At 33.5% G+C, this 20,430-nt stretch overlaps 1 protein-coding gene and 1 pseudogene across 22 annotated transcripts; one reads left to right on the top strand and one right to left on the bottom strand.

Moving 5' to 3' along the window:
- Positions 1-2,066: 2,066 nt before the first annotated feature.
- LOC147395033 (cytochrome P450 71AP13-like) lies at positions 2,067-4,915 on the bottom strand (annotated as a pseudogene). The gene is made up of 2 exons (XR_015181334.1): positions 3,863-4,915; positions 2,067-2,788 (listed from the first exon to the last, which is right to left on the bottom strand). The product of XR_015181334.1 is annotated as a cytochrome P450 71AP13-like (transcript).
- Positions 4,916-6,106: 1,191 nt separating this feature from the next.
- LOC147395032 (putative sphingolipid transporter spinster homolog 3) lies at positions 6,107-15,026 on the top strand. Of its 21 annotated transcripts, none has more exons than XM_086454126.1 (15): positions 6,107-6,489; positions 6,910-7,035; positions 7,643-7,671; positions 7,842-7,990; positions 8,475-8,577; positions 8,670-8,729; positions 9,879-9,960; positions 11,139-11,236; positions 11,521-11,597; positions 11,823-11,852; positions 12,691-12,864; positions 12,945-13,136; positions 13,252-13,302; positions 13,450-13,541; positions 14,629-15,026. In XM_086454126.1, the coding sequence occupies exons 5-10, from the start codon at positions 8,526-8,528 to the stop codon at positions 11,847-11,849; spliced, it is 396 nt and encodes a 131-aa protein (XP_086310252.1). In that variant the 5' UTR covers positions 6,107-6,489; positions 6,910-7,035; positions 7,643-7,671; positions 7,842-7,990; positions 8,475-8,525; the 3' UTR covers positions 11,850-11,852; positions 12,691-12,864; positions 12,945-13,136; positions 13,252-13,302; positions 13,450-13,541; positions 14,629-15,026. The 21 variants fall into 21 exon arrangements, with proteins under 21 accessions (XP_086310252.1, XP_086310260.1, XP_086310249.1 ...); XM_086454134.1 differs by having other exon boundaries at positions 11,139-11,331; XM_086454123.1 differs by lacking the exon at positions 11,823-11,852 and adding an exon at positions 6,593-6,658.
- The last annotated feature ends 5,404 nt before the right edge of the window (positions 15,027-20,430 follow it).

Below are 20,430 nucleotides of genomic sequence, written 5' to 3'. Positions count from 1 at the left end.
ATAGATATAACATCCTTAAGAACTTGTGAAAGATAAATTCAATAGCTTTTGTTAATTTGCAAGACTAATTTTTCAATTTAATGTAAAAGGTTTGAATTGAACATCAAAGAATAATTGGTAGGTACCATATATATATATAGTGATTATCCCAATTTTTATATTTTTCATGCCATTATTATTATTCCCCCAATGTGATTGTACAAATATGGCCCATGTAGAACTAGAAAAAATTTCATAAAGAAAATGTTTTTGTTCTCTTATTAACAAAATATAAAATTTATAAATAAGGGACAATCCCCACCATAGAAATTCTAGTTGGGTACAAAATAATGATGATGGAAACATGTTAGTAAATGGAACGACCCTAAGAGCAAGATAGTGTAAGATGGTATTAGTCTATATATCACATTGCCATCCATGACTTTTACTTTTGGGTGAATTACCATTTCGTGAGCTGAAAATTAGTTATTTATTATTTTCGTTTTTAATTACCAAAACGTGAATGATAACGTTTTCGTTAAAAAGAAATTTAAAATGATAACAAATTCGACGGTTTTAAGGTGACTATTTCGCAAGTTTAAAGTGACTAAAGTTGTGAAATTGTCCCTTTAAACCTGCAAAATAGTCAGTTTGAAAACCTTTGAATTGAATTCATGTCTGTTCACGTTTTGGTAATTAAAATGACCAGTGATTCGGAATCGTAAATTCATCAAACGTTGATCACTATTTTTTGTAAATATCCCTTTAATTTTTAGCACATTATCAAGCCTTAACAGCTTATCCACCACATCTCTCAAGCACCTAGTAGTCCTTGTCAGCTCTATCCTTAATGGAGGAGACGTCACATTCACAAGCTTATCCACCACATCTCTTAAACACTTTGTACTCCTTGTTAATCTCCCATGAGTTGAGAGACGTAAAAATCTCTCTCTTTCTCTCTTTCGAACATTTTTTTGGATCACTTACAAAATCATAAATCACGAGCCGAATGAATCAGTGATAGCAAATGAGTGTAGGTCTTGAGTCACTGGATGTTGTCGAGGTGACTTGACACATAGAAATTGATTGATAATGATACAAATCTTGTGTGAAGAGATACACATAATGGTAAAAAAAACTAGCATGGAAAAATGTGTTTAGTTGGTAAAGTCTTATCAATTATGATACGATGGATAGACCTAAAAATAAATAGAAAAAATTATTAAAATGAGGTGGGTAAAATGATGGATTTCTGTAATTTCCTAGAGTCGCAAAATTTTCAACTAATATTTCTTAATGTTTGTCATTTTATGCATGTCACAAATTTTTCATGTAATATTCCTTCTCAACTATTTGGGAGAAATTTTTATTTCCACACATCTGTTAATGTACAACATATTATTTTGTTACTTAGTGGTATCAACACTTAAAAGACTTTACCAATAACCTTCTTATAATAGAGCGAATCCCACTTGAGTTCGAGAGAAAACATCATTTTTGGACACACCAAGATAACTTGGCCCTAGATAAATCGAATCTCAAATGAGTCAAAGTGATGAACATTTACTATCTCGCTCGTCTCTCTATTAGATAAGAGTCGTGATAATATGATGAGACAGGTTCAGGGGCCGTAGAATTATATCCCTCTGGATACACAACTTCACTTTGCCATAAAATGTGTATCCAGAAGGAATCATGTATCCTGATGCACACAGGTCTATGGCTCCCAAACTTGTCATGTCAAGAGAGTCGATTGAGTGTGCCATGTGGGATAGTCAGATTATCACGACTCATTAGATAAAGATGACTCACCCAAGTCATCTTATTCTCGGAAAAGTTTTAAAACCATGGATTATTTTTGTTCGTGTGTGTGTATGTATATGTATGTGATGCAATTAACGACACTGATTCAAAGTTTAGCAAATCTTTAGAAAGGCAAGCAGCCGCTCAATGAAAAGCACTTGGGAGTACTGAAATGAAAGTTCGATGAAGGTTGTGGGATGACGACCATGATTGAATTATAATAAACTGTAATAAGTTTCTAGGAAAATTTAAAACAAACTCAAATAGAAACAAACTCTAGATAATGAAACATAATTAATGAACTTGTCAAAACTAATCTTATTCTTAATGAAATATAACATGCATGGTGTGTATCACAATACACCCAATCCATCATAATACCTTAGTGTGATTGTCCAGAAAAATGTGGTTTAGCAACCACAATCAGATGAGAGACTCTGTGCATTGTGATACCAAAGACTTCTTTCATGTCCAAATCCTTAGCTTTGATACCATGTGGAAGCTCCCAATCAAAGCTGTGAAGAAGTTGAGCTAAAGGAAGCTCAACACCTGCTGTTCCAAATGTAATACCTGGGCAAATTCTCCTCCCAGTCCCAAATGGTATAAGTTCATAATCTTGTCCCTTGAAATCTATTGAGCTACCCATGAACCTCTCTGGTTCAAATATGTCGGGATTCTCCCAAGCTTCCGGATCCCTCCCAATTGCCCAAGCATTGACAACAAAACGCGTTTTGGTGGGAATAATGTATTGATCTATTGTTAGTTCTTCCATGGATTCCCTTGGGACTAAAACTGGGGCAGCAGGATGTAATCGAAAAATCTCTTTGATTACACATTTCAAGTAGTCCATTTGAGGAAGATCACTTTCTAAAACTGTTTTTCTCTTTCCAACGATCTGTCTTACTTCAGCTTGAGCTTTTTCCATGACTCTTGGGTTCATGATGAGCTCCGTCATTCCCCAATCTAAAGTTATGAACGTTGTATCGGTTCCTGCAGCAAACATGTCCTGCAGTCACAAACACAATGTATACATGTTTACAATCGAATCGAGGACTGGACTGAAAACTAAACTTGTCATACAAGGATACAGTACTTGGATGATTGAGAATATGTAGTATATTCCTATTTTCAAGATCAAGTAAAATCCTGAAAAGTCAGGGACACCACGATTCATTTGTCATCATGGCAGGAAATTCAGAAAGGGAAATCATCATGAAAGTTTGCTCTATAAATAAGGCATGGTGGCGTCTTACTGACTTGGGCGTTAGAGAGTTTGGTGCAGATACACCTAATTGCTGTGAAAATATGAAATAACAAAGAGGACAAAAAACTCCCTAGGATTTACGTGGTTCGGTAGTGTGACTACATCCATGGATCAGAAAAAAAACAATCACAATTTTCTTTCAAATTTTACTGCCCTAGAGATCTCTTTTTAAAGAAATTGAGAGTGGTGAGAAAATGTGTCTTATTTCCCAAAAGGAAAATGATGAATGCACACGATCTTGGTACATTGTTGGGTATGCGGCTGACATGGCAAGGGTACATTTCATAAAATTCAACGGACTTAGAGGTCGAATTGGCGTCGATTTTTCATTGTCAAAATTTTTTTCGACAGGCTGAAACTATCAAATTTATGAAGGATGGGATAAATTCAACAGTTCTAAGCTATCAAATCTAGGAACATCAAGAATTTCGATGGTCCTAGACCGTTAAAATTCAGTTTCTAAAATTCGTGAGCCTTGGTCCATCAATTTTTTCTGTCGAATTTTTCCGCTTTCACATAGTGAGAACCGCACATCTTTTTCCTGTGTATTCTGATGAAAATGATCTATGTTTCTGTGCCCTTTCCACGTCAACCGCATTCCAAGATCGCGTGCATTCGTCACGACTCATCCCAAAAATAGAAACCCCCAAAAAATAAAAAATCCTCAAGAAAATATTTACCCTGGTGTGGGCGCCATCCCCTGTAACCACTCAATTCTTCTTATTGCCAAGTGAATACAAAACATTTACTGATTTACACAACAATTGCATCCACACAAATAAAAGAAAATGGGAGATAAAAGATGGATTAACTCACCAAGATGACAGCCTTGATGTTATCCATGGTGAGGGGCATCTCCAAAGACTCATTCTTCTGTAAACCCAGCATAACATCAACCAAATCCTTTTGCTCTACTTTTTCTCTCTTAGGATTCATATGTTCTTCGATCACCTCGTCGAAGAACCGATCAAACCGTCTGAATGTGCTCACTAGTCTTGATTTTATTCCTGTTAAGCTGTGTATCCACTCCATAGAAGGGAAGTAATCACCCAAACTAAAACCTCCAAGCAGTTCTTGATACTCTTCTAGCATCTTTTGGAACCCTTGTCTATCATACTCACCTCCTTCTGAAAAATTCCTTCCGAAGGCAGCTCAGCAAATTATGTCATTCGCATACCACCCGAGCAACTTTGTAAGGTCTATGGTGCCTGTATGCAACTCCCCGACACGACCAACTAGACGTGCTACCTCTTCTTCTCTTATAAAGCTAAATGATTGGACCCTTTTGGCACTTAGAAGCTCAAGTATGCAAATCTTACGGATGTGTCTCCAATAAGCGCCATAAGGAGAGAAGGCCATATCAGTGCAATTGTAGAATAAATGTTTGGCTGAGAAGAGCTGAGGTCTGTTAGAGAGAACAAGGTCATGGGTCTTCAGCACTTTCTTGGCCATCTTGGCTGATGAGATGACCACAGTAGGGATCTCACCTAGTTGTAGGTGCATGATGGGGCCGAGCTTCTTCGAGAGACGATGAAGAGAAAGGTGAGGCATGTTGCCAAGCGTGTGAAGGTTGCCTATAATTGGTAGCTTTGGTAGGCTTGGTGGGAGATTGGGATTTCTTCTTTTGTCATAACTTTGGCTTCTATTTCGAACAAATATTAGAAAAATAGCGGCAAAGAGAAAGGAAGGTAAGATGGTTTGTAGGGTTATTGCTTCCTTCAACCATTGGAGAAGAGCCATTAGAGTTTCTTATGAGACAGTGTGCTTGTAAAAACTAAAATGTTATATGGTTGAGAGAAGTCATATATTTCTGCTCTGAAGTTTTACTTTCTAGGCTGTACTATTTACAACTTGCATAGGGTTTGACAGTAGAAATTCTCTACTCCCATCTCATCCGTCCATTGGGTAGAAAGTCTTAACATTTTATAACTTTTGAAAAGTTAATATCAAGAAAAATGCTAAAGACTTGGAATAATACTCCAGGTAGCACTGAGAGTGTTGCCGCCCTCCAAAAGGAAACACTTGCCCCACAAGAAATTTTAAAAAAATAGTGGTGATATTCTGACTCGAAAATTTTCACTCGATCAACTTGGCAAGAGCACGGAACCATAGATTTTCTTTGGGGCACACAAGAAGAAAAGATCTGTGGTGGACAAAATATAAAGACTATCATTACTCTTTAAAAACTATGAAGATCTAGAGTCGTGATTTTTTAACTCAAAAAACTATATGCAGTTGACGTGGCAAGTGTATAGAATCATAGATTTTTTCTTTGGATATACAAGGAAAAAGTCTACAGTTCTACCATGCCAATCAAGAATACATCGTGTTAGACTCACCATTTTTACTGTTGGACTCACCATTATTTATTATCGACTTCACTACTTTTTATTTGTTGTCAAACTTGATGCTTTTTATTTATTGTCGAGTTCACCATTTTTTATTTAAAAAGTGGTGAACTCGACAATGGTAAATTCCACTCATTTTCAATTTTCAAGTTTTTTTTACTAAAATAAATGAAAAGATCGACTAAGAATTTGAGATAACAATTTGTTTAGATGATTTCAGCCTAAAAGAATCATTCTTGATTGATTTTCATCAAAAAATTTAAATAAAAAAAAAAGTCAAAAATCTTAATTTTTTACTTATATCTTCAAAATGTTTGACAAAAAAATCCTTGACAATGACTTCTTCTTCCTTTTTAAATCCTTTCTGACAGAATGGAGTCTGCGAAACTCGATTGAAATAACAAAAATTGAATTTTTTTGGATGAAAACAATGAATTCTAACAGTTAGGGCATTCAATTGTGAGAAATGTGGGAGATGGGGTCCAGAAATTGTTAAGAAAAGAAAAGTTTACTAAATGGATTATTAAGAGGTCACCCAAAACATGACTATTTAAAAACAAGTCCCTCTACGAGAATCCTTTAGGTAATTTCTCCAAAAATCAAAGTATCTCAATTATAAGGATCCCACATTATTTGACTGGGGCATGGGGTGATTTTTTATGAGAAACATTCCTGTAACTAACTTACTAAATATTCGAGTTTTTACTAACACTACAAAAACTAGGGCTTTTGGAGGCCCTTATTTTGGGCGGTTCGGTTGAAGCGTCGAGATAAATAAACGAAAGGGGCTTTCGGAGGCGATTTTGTCAGAAACGCCGTGAAAGAACAAAATCATCTTCAACGGAGGTTGATCGGAGGCGTTTTCACACCGGCGGTTCTAGGAAAATGCCTCAAATTTCAGACTAAGAAGGACGTTTTTTGAAAAACGCCGCACAAACCAGATCAAATGAGGGCGTTTTTAGGAAAAACGCCACAAAATCCAGATCAAGTGGGCATGGAAATGTTTTGGCGCGATTTTTTTCGATTTGCCCTCTCTCTCTCTCTCTCTCAAAATCGTTCCGTCTCTCGATCTGTTCACGCTGAAGTGTTCATCAGGTTTTTTTTTTTTTTTCAATTTTTCCAGCTCTCGATTTGTTCTAGTGGTAGACCTATCTATCTAACTCAGTGATATTGGGTTTTTAATTTGTTATTTCTTCAGATCTGTGTGTTTCAGCTCTTGGTCTCTATCCATCTCTCTATAATCTTTGGTTGTTTTGGTGCTAAGGTTCATCAGGTTTTGGGTTTTTTTTTTGTTTTTTTGTTATCAAAACTTTAATCAGGTTTGATAATTTGTTTTTAGTTCAATTTCAAATCGAAACCCAAATTTCTTTAGTGTTGATTCGATTTTTGGTTCAACTTCAAACCAAAATCCTAATTTCTATAGTTTGATTTTTGGTTCAGTTTCAAATCAAAACCATAATCTCTCATTTTTATAGTTAGGATTTTAATAAAAGAATGTCGTACTTTTGATTACAGTGTGGCAATGGATCCTTGAACACTAGATTTCATTTTCCTGGTTTTTAATATCGAGAGGAGATCATCTCAATAGAGCTTCCTGCACTGACAAACACGTTTTTTAAGGTTTCTATGGAGAAGGAAAAGGTTTGATTTCTTTAATTTTGCTTTGCTTCGATTTATGTTTTTCTCTTTCCCTAATTCATCATCTTTAGAGCTTCTCTACAATTTGAAGTCTTTTTAGCACTTAATTTCAGTGTTCTTTTCCATAGTTGTGAAATTCACAAAACCTAAATTACTGATTGTATAGGTTGGTATACAAGATTGGTTGAGATTAGGATACAACCCTGATTTCAATCACGTTTTGGACAATAGTCACTTCAAACCTGGAAATAAGCACTTTAAACCTGCGAAATTGTCACTCTAAAACCACCAAATTCGTTACCGTTCTGAATTTTTCTTTAACGAAAATGTGATCATTCACGTGTTGGCAATTAAAATGAATAGTTAGGCAAAATCATAAATAATTCATTTTTAGCTCACGAAATGGTAATTCACCCAATTATTTACATTAGAAGTAATAACTCTCTATTTCTCAAAACTATTAATTACAAGTTTCAAATGGATACTTCTAAGTCACTATTGTATCAAGGTCATAGAACTTGGTATTACTCTATTCAAAAAACATATTTTTGTTATTTATTTTTGCTTTTTGTCTATCGAACAGTGACTTAGTAAGATACTTTGTTTACAGGCTATGGCTTCCATGAAGATGGATTGAAGGTAATGATTATTGGATATATCCTTGATGTATTGGTAATATTTGCATTTGAAACAATCTATAGTATTGTATCCTACTCATGTCCAATGATATATGGTCTTAAGCAAATCATGGTGATTCCTATTTACTTGTTTGATATATGCTATGCAAATAAATTCTGGTTCTGTTGTAGGTTGGCATGGTTGTTGCGTATAGTGTTCTTGGAAAGAATTGTGTACTTTCGGGAGACAGAAAATATATGGTTCCTTTTCTGATCGAAATAGGAGCGTGCTTTTTCGTTACTAGGTTCCTTGAGAATTTTATCACTATAGGTTGTTTAATGTAAGTCCATTTCCTAGTTATTGACTGTAGTATTATGAGTTACTAGTGTATTTTTGTGTATTTTTTATTTATTTATATTGGTAAATGCTTGGTTAGTATAAGAATATTGTTAATTGTTAATAGTTAGCATAAGAAGAATAGGTTCAAGGGGTGGTTTGAACTTCGGACCTGGGAACAACCTCCACAATCTTACCACTTAGTTAAGTGGCACTTCTTGTGTTTGTTTTTTTTATTTCCTAAAACTTCAAAGCATGTTTTCTATGAATTCTATAATATTTCCATATTTTTCGAAATTCTAAAGTACCACGCTTACCGAAATATTTCTTTTGCCTAGCTGATGAAAATGTAAATGAAATCGAAATTTGAAACCTCGCTTGTTTGCCCATAAAAAAATGCTAATATGTATGCGTTCCATACTCCATGAACTGCATAACTTTGATTTCCTCTGTCAAAAACCGAGTAATAGTTTTCTTGTGAGTGTCAGGTTGGAGGTACTTTTAATTGGCATTATGCATTTTTTGGGGAGGCCATCTTGATGCTTCCATTTGTTGTGCTAGACTTTGTTATGAAACCTTTGCAATTGAAAGGTGCATGGTTTGTCATGTATTTTATCTCTCATTTCTGATTTTTTATCTTGTTGCTAATATTTTTAGATGTTGTTAACAATTTGTAATTGCAGGTTTTGTTTCCATTGAATCAAAAGAAGCATCTTTAGAGACAGTTGTGTATGAAGTTGAAGGTACTGCACATGCCATTACTTTGGACTGTTGCTACACTAAATTATCTTTCTTAATATGTACCTATGTTTCACTTTTCTGATGAAGCCCCATGCACCAATGCTGAATGACCTAACACATGTCGTGGTTGCATAAATACGCTTAGAATTTCATTGAATTCAGTGGGCCCATAAATGTTGCATGTATAAAATACCCAAATGAAAAGTTCACTAGATAAAATGGAGTTTTTGAAGTTAAGGAAGTTTTTTAATGAATGCTTATAACATTGATATTAATGAAATTATAGAATCCAATCATTGGAATTCAAATGGTATTTCTTAGATAAATTCTTGAACTATAATCTTTATAAAAAGATTGAAAATCTTCTTTATTGCAAAAGTTCTATTGATATAATCAGTGCCCTTTTACAGTTTGAATCCTATTTTAGTAGATGTTAAATATGACAATAAAAAATGTATACGAGTCACCTAATATCACCTAACATAACATGGATGACAAGAAATTTATGTTCATGCATGTAGTTTGAATATTGAGAATTGAGAGAGTCAATTAGTGATGGAAACTTTCAATTTAATAATGAAGTAATGATACATGATTCTTATTTTTCATTCCTCTATGAGCCTAGAATGGTGTTTCTATTAAAAAAAATAGTGAGATCATTCAATTCATAAAGATTTTTCTTTTAAGAGCTAATTTATTTATTAAAAAAAATCAAGAAAATCAAATAAATATATGCCACTTGAGTTGTTTTGTCATTTTTGCAAGTCTTTGTATAAAAGCTTATCACTATATGTTGGGTTAGGGTGTGGTTTGGAGCGCATATACGTAATCATAGCATATACGTATTTAATTTACTTGAGTTTTTATTTTTAGCTCTTAAAAGAATTTTTTTTTTTATGAATTGAATGCTCTCAATATTTGAATCCTACTAATTAGTGAGATTCACCCATGACAACTTAGATATAACAGCTACTCATTTCCTCAAGCAGGAGCATTGTAGCTCCATACTTGCACTCATGCTTTTCTCCTTTTGGACAAGTGCACATGTAATTGATAAAATCTGAGCTACATAAGGTTGGCTATTTGTTGATTCTTGCCTTATTTGATATGAATTTCTTTCTTGGTGTTCAATGGTCACATTTTAATTGCAGACACACAGATTTCAAATAGTAAAGGTGTTGTCTTGGTTGGAAATGAAGAGTTCAATTACTTCACCTCAAAGAAAACTTCCTTGTGAGGATCTCATTTAAGCTCTTCTCTATTTCTTTTCTTCTTCTCCCCCCCTCCCCCAACACACTCTTTTTATATATATTTTTGGTAGGTTACAAAATAATATATCAACATATAAGAATTTAGAAAATATACTGTTTAGGTAAGATAGTTCTATGCAATAAGTTTGTATCTAAACCACTCTTGGCCAATGGGTCTGCTAGGTCATAGCATCTGTTAAATTGATTCCTGCATGAGTAAGCTACAATGATTATTATCATCTGATCTTGCAAAAAAACAAAGAGATTAGATAGGTTATTCATCCAAAGAGGGCCATGAATTATTGAAGTCTATAGCAGGAGAATGAGGAGTGGAAAGACCAAGAGAGTTGCATGAGAGTTCTGTTTTTTCAAAGAGGCTAAAGTGACTATATGTTAGAAGCAAGTGTTGTTTTTCAAAAACATCCTCTGTTTGTATGGTTTTATTTAACTTAATGAAATCTATACTTAACAAAATAAATAAATAAACAATCATTTCCTTCCAAAACCCTAGCAGATTGTAGAAGGTAAAAAAAAACTCTCCAAATTAGCTTGCCTCTAGGTGAATCAGTGGTGGTGTGCCAACTTTTAAATAGATCTAACATTGAACATGACAATGGCAAGAAATGATTAACACAACTATTTTTAAACATCTCCTAAGATATCAAATTAAATTTTCAAAAGTATTGTGCTTGTCCTCACCTATGTGTCTGGCACTGTAATGATGTCTATCCCTGAAACTATGTTGAAAAGGAAATCACCTTTTTCCTAGTTGTCCAAACAATGTTTGAGGCCATTTGTGGGGATGATGGCACAAATTTTTAGTAGTGTGTAGTGTGTAGTGGTACCCAAAATGCTGTTATCACAAAATAAAAATTAGCACTTACCGTTTATTATGACTTTTTGATTCTTCCACCATTAATGTTAATTGATGAACCTAACAATTTTAAATACCAAGGCCTTGTGTGTGTGGAGGGTGAGATTGGTATACACATTTAGTATGGGTGTGCATTGTTTTTGATGTACAAAACAGACTTTAAAAGCCTTGGATCTCCAAAACTTAGCTGACTCCAAAAACTCTGCTAGATGTGTTTTGGTGTCTGTCCAAAGGGACCCTAAATATTAGCTTGTGGCTTATTTTGTGGTTCCTTTCATCTACGACAGATCAAAGGGCACATCAAAGATTTTGAACCAATTTTCAAGATTTTGGGAAGATATGAAAGTGCTCATGCTTGACAAGGTTTATGTTGTAAACATTCTAGGTATTTTGACACCCACTTGCAAATCTCTTATGTTTAAAGGATAATAAAGAAGTTACAATTTGAAGTTCAAGGAGGTTCCATATGCTCATGATCATGTATGACGTAGCCAGGTTCCTTCTTCAATTTAATTTATTGTAGAACTGTAGATGATTGGATCAGGGTTGGGTACTTGTTGAACTTATTTCCATTTTTTTTTTCATTCAGGAATACTTGTATTTTTATACGATCATTTCGTTATAAATGTTTACAGTTTCCCTTTTAATTGAGAAACTATCTGCATTCAGGTTACATATCATACAACTTTGTCGTAGGAGCTTATTCATATTGGGGACCAAAGGCTGGTTATGCTATCTATCTTATGGTATGTTCTCATTGACCTTCCATATGTTTATTATAATTTGATATCATGCCGTACGTCTAAACTATGTTCTACTTACAAGTGACAACCATGACTGTCGAAGACAAGTGAATAAGTATTTTTCATGTTTCGTGAACTAGGAAGTGACAAGAACTCTCTACTGATAGATATTGTAGTACCATCAGGTGTTGTATAGTCAGGCTTCTCTTTTCTGATTCATTGATGCAGAAGGAGCCGACGTATAAAATGCCATAGGAGGTGTGTTCTTTGGTGGCAGGAGCTCCACCTTGACTGGGGTCTTTCCATAGATTACTCGAGGGGTAGTTTTGATGTAACACAGATATCAGGATGTTGCTTCTAACTTAGATGATGTGCTCACACCAGATTATGTACCAATGACATTACGTACCAATGACATAGATTTAGTGATTTTAATTATTTTTAAATGGTTCAACATAGTTTTTTGGGGGGTAATGTGGTGTAGTCGTGCACTGAATTACTATATAGGGGTGAGCTCCCTGTAGTTTTCAGTAGGATTATAAAATCTACCCGGGTTTTCTGTTTTAGGTCTGTGCTACTAGGGTGTATTCCATCTTATAGTAGGTGGTCCAAATCCCTTATCTCTAAAGGTTCACTTATCTCTAAAGGTTTAGTGTCATTCACTGGATTATAGATAGAGGCAGTTCCTTACCCCTTATCCTAGTTCTTTCATGAGTGGGTAGGTGACTCCCTATCAATCGTGCTCTCTCCTCTATGCAGTAATATATAGTATAAAGACGACGAAACTCAATTCTAAAGAGGTCTGTGTACTAAAATAGCTCTAGTCAAAGCTTCATGTGGCTAATGCTTAGGCCAACAATTCCATTTGGTTAGGACCCCCAAAGCCTAAAGCATGGCGTAGGCAAGCACTCTGGCTGAGGTTGATTTTGTTTGAGATTTTTATTTCTTGTTGTAGTTTGGGATTTGTAGTTAAATTTCTGTTGATAATTTCATACAAAAAATAACATATCTTTAATATTTATACTTATGTAGTTTAGGGTATAGATGTTTACTTTCTCTTTGTTGAAGAATGATTTGATTTTCTGTTTTTACACAGAGATTCCTCAATGTTACATTTGTATAGACAATACCCACCACGGTCTTCCCAGAACTCTGTAATTCGTTCGGTTAAGCATTCATGAGTTCTTAACTTGACCAAAATGGCACAATTGCGGAGTAGCTTTCTCATCGATAACCAACTTACTAACATCCTTAGAGATGTGGAAGAAGAGTAAGTCTATATTATATATCCTATTCTAGTTTGTGTTTCCTATTTCAATTTTTTTTTCTGTAAAATTCTTCTCTTTATAGTACTTTGAGAGGGAGGCGTATCTATAATATGATAAGCTTGCAAAGTTCGGGTTATCCAATGAAGATGTTTTCTCGAGAAAGGTTTTTGATGGAGGGAGGGAGTTCATGAAAGAGCAGATTATGAGAGCAAGCTTCTATTTCAATGAGGCCAAGGAAGGAGCTTCTCATCTTGATAAGGATAGCCGTTGACCGGTATCTTTCTTTCTATCTTTGATACTCTTTCAATTACAACAATTGAGACTTATTGTTCCTCAACATAAATTCATATTTGCAATTTCAAATAACTTGAAAGTCAATGTTTTCTCAGATTGGTAGATCTGCCTCTGGTTTCCCACATGGCATCATCGATCCCATTGAAGTATGTAAATGGATTGCTTCAATGTCAACTAAAATTCTTTAAATTTATTTTGGTTTCTTTCAACAAAGATTTTCATTGAATGCTCCTTAATTGTTAGGAGGTATCATTTGTTCCTTCTTTCCCTCCCTTATGAACTCATTTATGCAGGAACTTTGTGAATTGGCATCCCATTTTGGAATTTGTTTACATGTCGACCTCTGCCTTGGTGGCTTCGTATTGCCTTTCGCTTGTAAGGTTGGGTATGTTTTACTTGATTGTCTAATAACTTTGAAATATTGCTTTTGTTAATGATTGCTTCTAATTAATATTCATTGATATATTGGATGTGTGGAAACAAATCTATTGACAAAGAAAACTAATCCATCAAATATTGTGTATCCAGAAACCAATAGGACATAAAGCCTTGCTAATTGTCTCCGTCTTTCTGCATGTTTCTGTTCTCTGCATTTATACATTTGAGTTTTGAAAGTCTTGTATGTCCCTTCAAAATTCTAATTTAATTTGTTTCATTACTTGTTTGTGAAGGATTGTTTGACACCAATCATATAAACTATTGGTTCAATAATTGCATCCCCTATTTGATCTTATTAAGGTTGAGACCATTGGCTCTTTCTTACTTTGAAGAAGAATTAGTTTAGAGTCTTCCATACTTATTCAGGTTGATATCATTAGCTTTTTCTCATTTTGAAGAAGATTTTGTTGAGTCCTACATAATTTTGTAAATGGTATAATTTGCTATTAAATGTCCAATAGGTACACATCCTATCAATATAGATCTACTGACATGTCATCTTTTGGATGGATCATAGCATTTGAGTCACCATTTGGAGGTTTCTAATTGTTTGACAGAAGAACCATCTAGAATCAAGTGGTATCATCCCATTAACGTGATGTTGGTCCTTAGAAGAGTGGTTTTTCAATTAGATGCTTTTGATTTAACAATTTATGTAATGCTATGGTGCTTTGTGGAACCGTCCAAGTTTTTAAACCCTTCTTTATGATTTGCATAGTCAATGAAAATAATTTTACGTCTCTAGCATTCAAGTCTTAAGTGGTTTTGGTTTTGCAATTGACTAAGAACCACCTTATTTTAATTAATTTAGACTTCTAGGTGAACATTCAAACTTGGATAAATGTAGTCTTCTGTAATCTTTCTAGGATGCAAAGATCCATTATTGTTGTGTGTTTAGTTTATCGTTTTAATTATAAAGCTTTTCCAAAAGTTGGTTGAACTCCTTTCACCACCTACTCTTCAAGAAGTAATATAATTCAATTATTATTTTATTTGTCGATATTTATTATTTTGCACAATTTTCCCCTTTCTAGGTACCCAATTCCACCCTTCAATTTTTCTATTGAAGGAGTAACATCGATATCGGTTGATGTACATAAGTATGGGTTGGCTCCAAAGGGAACTAGTATAGTTCTATATAAGAATCACACCATTAGAAAGGTATTGTTTTCTATCGATTAATGTTTGAGTTACTTATTTTGTTTATAATTCATAGAGTTGCCTCTTATTTTATAGTGAAAATATTCGTGAATACGTACTTTGGTTTTTGATTTCGTAGATGTATGCTTGGTATATTGTAGTTTATGTAGCGTAGACCTCCACACAACACATTTACAGGTTATGACATCTTTTTATAAAAATGTGATAAGTGAAATGTGGGGTGCCAATAGCAGTTCTTTTTCTTTATATAATTACAGGTTTTATTTTGGAATGAATATTTTATTAATTTTTTTTACAACATTAGAGGCGGTTTTGAACTGCCTCTAATGTTGTTTTTTTTTAAAACTAATTTGTTATTAGGGGCGGTTTTGAAATTGCCTCTAAAATATAAAAACCGCCTTTAAATAACAATATTTAGAGGCGGTTTTAAAATTGCCCTTAAATTATTATTATTAGAGGCGGTTTTCAAATAGCCTCTAAAATATAAGAACCGCCCTTAAATCATATTCTTTAGAGGCGGTTTTTAAACCGCCATTAAATTATTATTATTAGAGGCGGTTTTAAAACAGCCTCTAAAAATATAAAAAATGCCCTTAAATCATTATTTAGAGGCGGTTTTAAAACCGCCCTTAGTCGGCCACTAAAAAGAATCAGCGACGCCATTATAGTGGGCGGTTTGACTAAACCGCCCTTAAATATATTGGAGGCGGTTTAGTCGAAATTGGAGGCAGTTTAAAACCGCCTCTAAATACCTCATATTTTGTAGTGTAAGGGTTGTTTTGCTCAAATGGATTACCACCTTAGCAATCCAACACCACGGCCCTCTAAGTTACTTCAAAAAAATCAGATCCAAAAGAATAAAAATTCAAAAAAATAATTTTTTTTTAACTTGATCCAAGTTTTTGAAAATGAACAGCTACTGAACTTCCTCATAACTCCTAAACTTAAAATAAAAATTCGACAATGAAAAATAATTCTTTTTTGGGATTTTTTTCAAAGTTCATAGAATTTTATCGTCTACAACTCTAAAGTACTAGATCCTGAACTTTGAATGCCACAAGTGGAGCCCAAGACTCCTAGTGAGAGTGAAATCCTTACTACCTTAGTAATGTGAATGCCACAAGTGGAGCCCAAGACCCCTAGTGAGGGTGAAATCCTTACTACCTTAGTAAGGCTAGTCAGACTCATTTTTGTTATATGGAAAACAACCAGAAACCACAAAGGGCATGTTTGACTGCAGGGAAAATATATTGTTTCGAAAATCATTTGTCAAGAAAATGATTTGCTTAGGCAAATCCTTTTTTATTGTTTGAGTACATCATGGAAAATTTCAGGGAAAATTATTTTCTATTATTTGAGTGGCATAGAAAAACAACATGAAAAAAAATATTTTTTCATTTGACTTTTATAATAACTATATAAAAACTCAAATCTGAAAAAGAAAATGGTCTTAATCCAAGGTTTTAAAAATTGGTTGCTGCCGAACTCTCAATTTTAAAATCAAGGTTTAGTGGTAAAAAATAACTTTATATTTTTTGTCCTAAAGTTCATAGAATTTTTTCAACTACGTCCCTGTGGCATTGATTGATATTTTTTGATGGCACAAGGCGAGTTCAATGACCTTAATATCAACAACTACAAATAAATGTGTAAGGCTAGATTTATTATCAATAACCTACACCATCAACTCACAAAGAAGAGAGATTTACCGGCACACCTAACTTTTATATTTTTATCACAAAGCTCCCTTGGAGTTTTGACAACTTCAAGAGAACCATACTTTATCATGTTTGTTACTCAACAAACATGGGAGTGGGGATCCACGTCATAAAATTCAGATCGATGTTATTAATTTCTTACTTATCATGCTTTGAACACAACGTGATAAAAGCCCATACAAGGCCATCGAATTTCATAAAATTTGATGGACCAAGGGGTCGAATTTTTCATTATCAATTTTTTTTTTCAACAGACTAAAATAGACAAATTAATAGAAGACGGCGAAATTTGATGGCTCTAAGTCATCAAATTAGGAAACATAAAAAATTTCAATGGCCATACACTGTCGAAATTCAATTTCTAAAATTTGTGGGCTTTAGCCCGTCAAATTTTCTTGTCAAATATTTCAATTTTCACATAGTGAAGCGAATCTTAACTTCATCAATTTTTTGACCCAAAAACATGATCTAATGCCACATGATTCTTAAGAAAAAAAATTTTATGCATTTTGAAAAAATTTCAAAAACAAAAATGTTAATTTTCACCGTTTAATTTTAGTTTTAAATTTAAGAGTTCCATAGCCATCTATTTTCAACACCATCGATTAAGTTCAAAAATATTATTATTATTATTTTTTAAATCTCTTCAATATAAGTTTTTTCATTAATTCTAGAAGGCTGTGGATGTTGGATTTCCAATTTGATAATCCAAGTGGGTTCAACTACCCATAGTAAGATTTGAAAATTTACTAAGGTCGTCATGCTAGCCTGATTCATAGAGTAAGGTTAGTCCGGTGAGTTAAGTTAGGTAGTTTTTTTTTAATAAATAAAATTTGCAACATATAACTGTCAGCTTTGCCATGTGATTCCCTCTGCAAAGAAAGCAACAACTTATAAAGAAACACATCTAAACACATAAATATTAAACGGAGATGTAAGTATAGAATTTTTTTTTTATTTTTTAATTAAATACACCAACAGCTGTTAATTTTGTCATGGAGAACAGGAAACAGTGAGAGACGTATGGTATGGCAGTTATCCAACTCCGTGGAGCACGAGATCCAAAATTTTGTTGTCTTTTTACTATTCAACACGTCATCACTGACGATTTGGTCATATACAACATTTTGAATGTGAATCCTAATTATACATTTTTTATCGTACATCATTGTTGTCGTCATTATCTGTTTTTGTGTGGTAACTTGGCTGGGGGAGAGGGGAAATAGAGCAGAACCAATTTAGATTGGTTTCATTATATATGAGAATAAAAATCAAATTAAATTGTAATATAACCCAATCAAACTAAATCAATCTTAGTTCAATTTGATTTAGTTCGATTTTATGGATTGTTTGAAAAATTAAATATTTTTTAATAAAAAAATATAATATTATTTAAAAAGTATGTTTCACATTTTAAAAATAATAATGATGAAAATAAAATAATATTATTTAAAAATATATATTTGAATGCTTGAACACACTATTACATGCTACATATTTAATTCTCAATTTGATTTTGTTATTTACAATGCATGAATCGAGAATCGAATCGAATCAATCAGTTCTTCAATTTATTAATTCAGAATCGAATCGATAGTCAATCCAAACCGAATCGAACTAGTCCAAACTCATGATTTTGTTCGGTTTTCGATTTGAATCAAATTAAGTTGCACCCCTATTATGTATAAATTGATTTGATTCTGAACTATGGTTCAAATTACACCGTACACCTTATTAAAAAGCATAATAACTGTATACTCTTGTCAAAATATCCTATCTCTAGGTAGCAAAACAAGTAATAAAATTTCGGCAGATTTGAGAGGTTAACCCAGCTTCATGACTAAGGAATCTCATCTGATATCCATCTTATTAATATTTTATAATAACGTGAACTACATGAATTTCCTTCAAATAATTTTGATGGATCTCTTTAAATCTTCTATATTCAATAATTTTGTAGGGTCCATCATTCTGTAAACGACAATTGAGATAGTAATATTTGAGAAATGACACATACTCTTAAGAAGATAATAATTTTGTATGGTCCAGGAAATCACAGTTTAGTGTTAATGGTCACATTAGAGATTCCAAGGTTCCTTTAAAGTAGGTGGATGAAACGATGGGATATATGGGTGGTGCCGATGAAGGTTGTGTCGGTTTGAATCATTTTGCAGTACCAATAGCCATGATTTGAACTTAAATAACAAATTGAAACATAAATATAGTCAGAGATGGGTTCTAAATTAAACTCATACCTGTAAATCGTAGATGAAAAATGTGATCAACTTCTGTTTTATTTTCTAAAGTAATTGGGCATTCTCTGTTATTCAACTAAGAACTGATTTGGGTCACAACCAATCTAGGTAGAATTGCTTAGTCATGTTGATGGAGAGCCACAATCTCTACCTTACTCTGATTGTGATCCGAATCTGTACTCAATTAAATAACAGATCAATATTAAAGTACATAAGAGTTATATAAATTTTACATTTTGTATAAGAACATCTGTAGTGAATTTAGTTTTACATCCGTATGATTTTTTTAAAACTACATAATTGATACTTCACACATTTCACCTTACTTAAATGTGATATATAGCTCTCATTTTTTGAAAATTTTTAACTTTCCTCCCCCTTTTTTTTTTTTTTTTCCTTTCTCCCTTCTCAAATGAAAGTTAGTTACTATTTTTGTCATTTTACGCAACACTGATACAGTGGTAGGGGGGCAAGACAAAAATTGTTAAAATTAAATAGTGAAAAAAAAAAAAGAATAGAAAATAACAAAATCACACAAAATACAAATTTTACCGACCTAAAGATCTCTATTCATAAATTTGGAAGTTGCTAAAAGGCATTTATCTCCCTAAGATAACCCCTCCGAACGAACACACACACACATACACAAAAAAACCCTTATGAAAATATTACACAAATGCCCCCGATCTTGTGCTAGGGTTGGCAACGGATTGGTTCAGTGGCAAATCAGCACCACTCCAACACCAATTCAAAAATTTGTAACACATGTACCTAATTTGATCTGAACGGTTTAATGAATATGTGAATTGAATCAGATCTATTTAATTTCATCCTTAATCTGAAACCAATCCGATCCGAATACATGCTTAATTTTCAAATGATCAATGTTCAACAAATTTAAAAAAATATAAAATCATATAAAATTTTTAAACACCTACTTTCCATTTTCAAATATAGAGGGAAACCAAAAACACAAACACATTTTATCTATGAGGTGTGATAATCTAACTTAGGTACTTGGTGTACTCAATCGACTTACCTGACGTGGCAGGCTCGAAAATCACAGATGTGCTATCCTTGGGATACAAAACTGCATCTTTTTATGGGGAACCCTATTTTTGTATCCCAAGGAGAGAACATCGATGGTTCCCAAGCTTGTCACATCAGATAAGTCGCTTGAGTTGCCATGTGCCTAAGTTAGATTATCAACACTCTTTATCTATATGTATTTATATGAAATTAAGAAATACAAAAAAATTATTAAAATATTTTCAGATTGGTTTTTTTTTTTTTTTAAAGCTGGATTGGGGTAGATATGAAAGTCGGATTTTTCATTTTACTTGTTTTTTGGATTGGACCAGTTCAAGCATCAAATATATTTCGGATCATTGCTGGCCTTAGTGCGATCGGCACCAGTAGATTAGTCTCACCAAAGGTGGGGATACTCACTGGGTTAACCCCCGCCCCCCCCCCCCCCCAAAAAAAAAAAAAAAAAAAGATAAGATAAAATTGGTCTATTTTAAACCCAGTAAAGAATTTTGGCCCATTAGCTCAAATCCTCCCAAGGCTTTTATCCGTCCAAATCCTCCCTTGAGCCCATGATGACTTCATCAAATGTATTGTAGAAAACGTTTGATTTTTCGATCAAAAAAATCCATCTTTAAGAAACTTTTGTTAGAAGATCAGGTCATGATGCATTCAC

Source organism: Akebia trifoliata, chromosome 9 (genome assembly GCF_017979445.1).
Source record: "Akebia trifoliata isolate Shusen 1 chromosome 9, ASM1797944v1, whole genome shotgun sequence".
In the NCBI taxonomy this organism is placed as follows: Eukaryota; Viridiplantae; Streptophyta; class Magnoliopsida; order Ranunculales; family Lardizabalaceae; genus Akebia; species Akebia trifoliata.
Note: the sequence above shows the minus strand (reverse complement) of the source record. Positions and strands in the feature narration are given on the sequence as shown.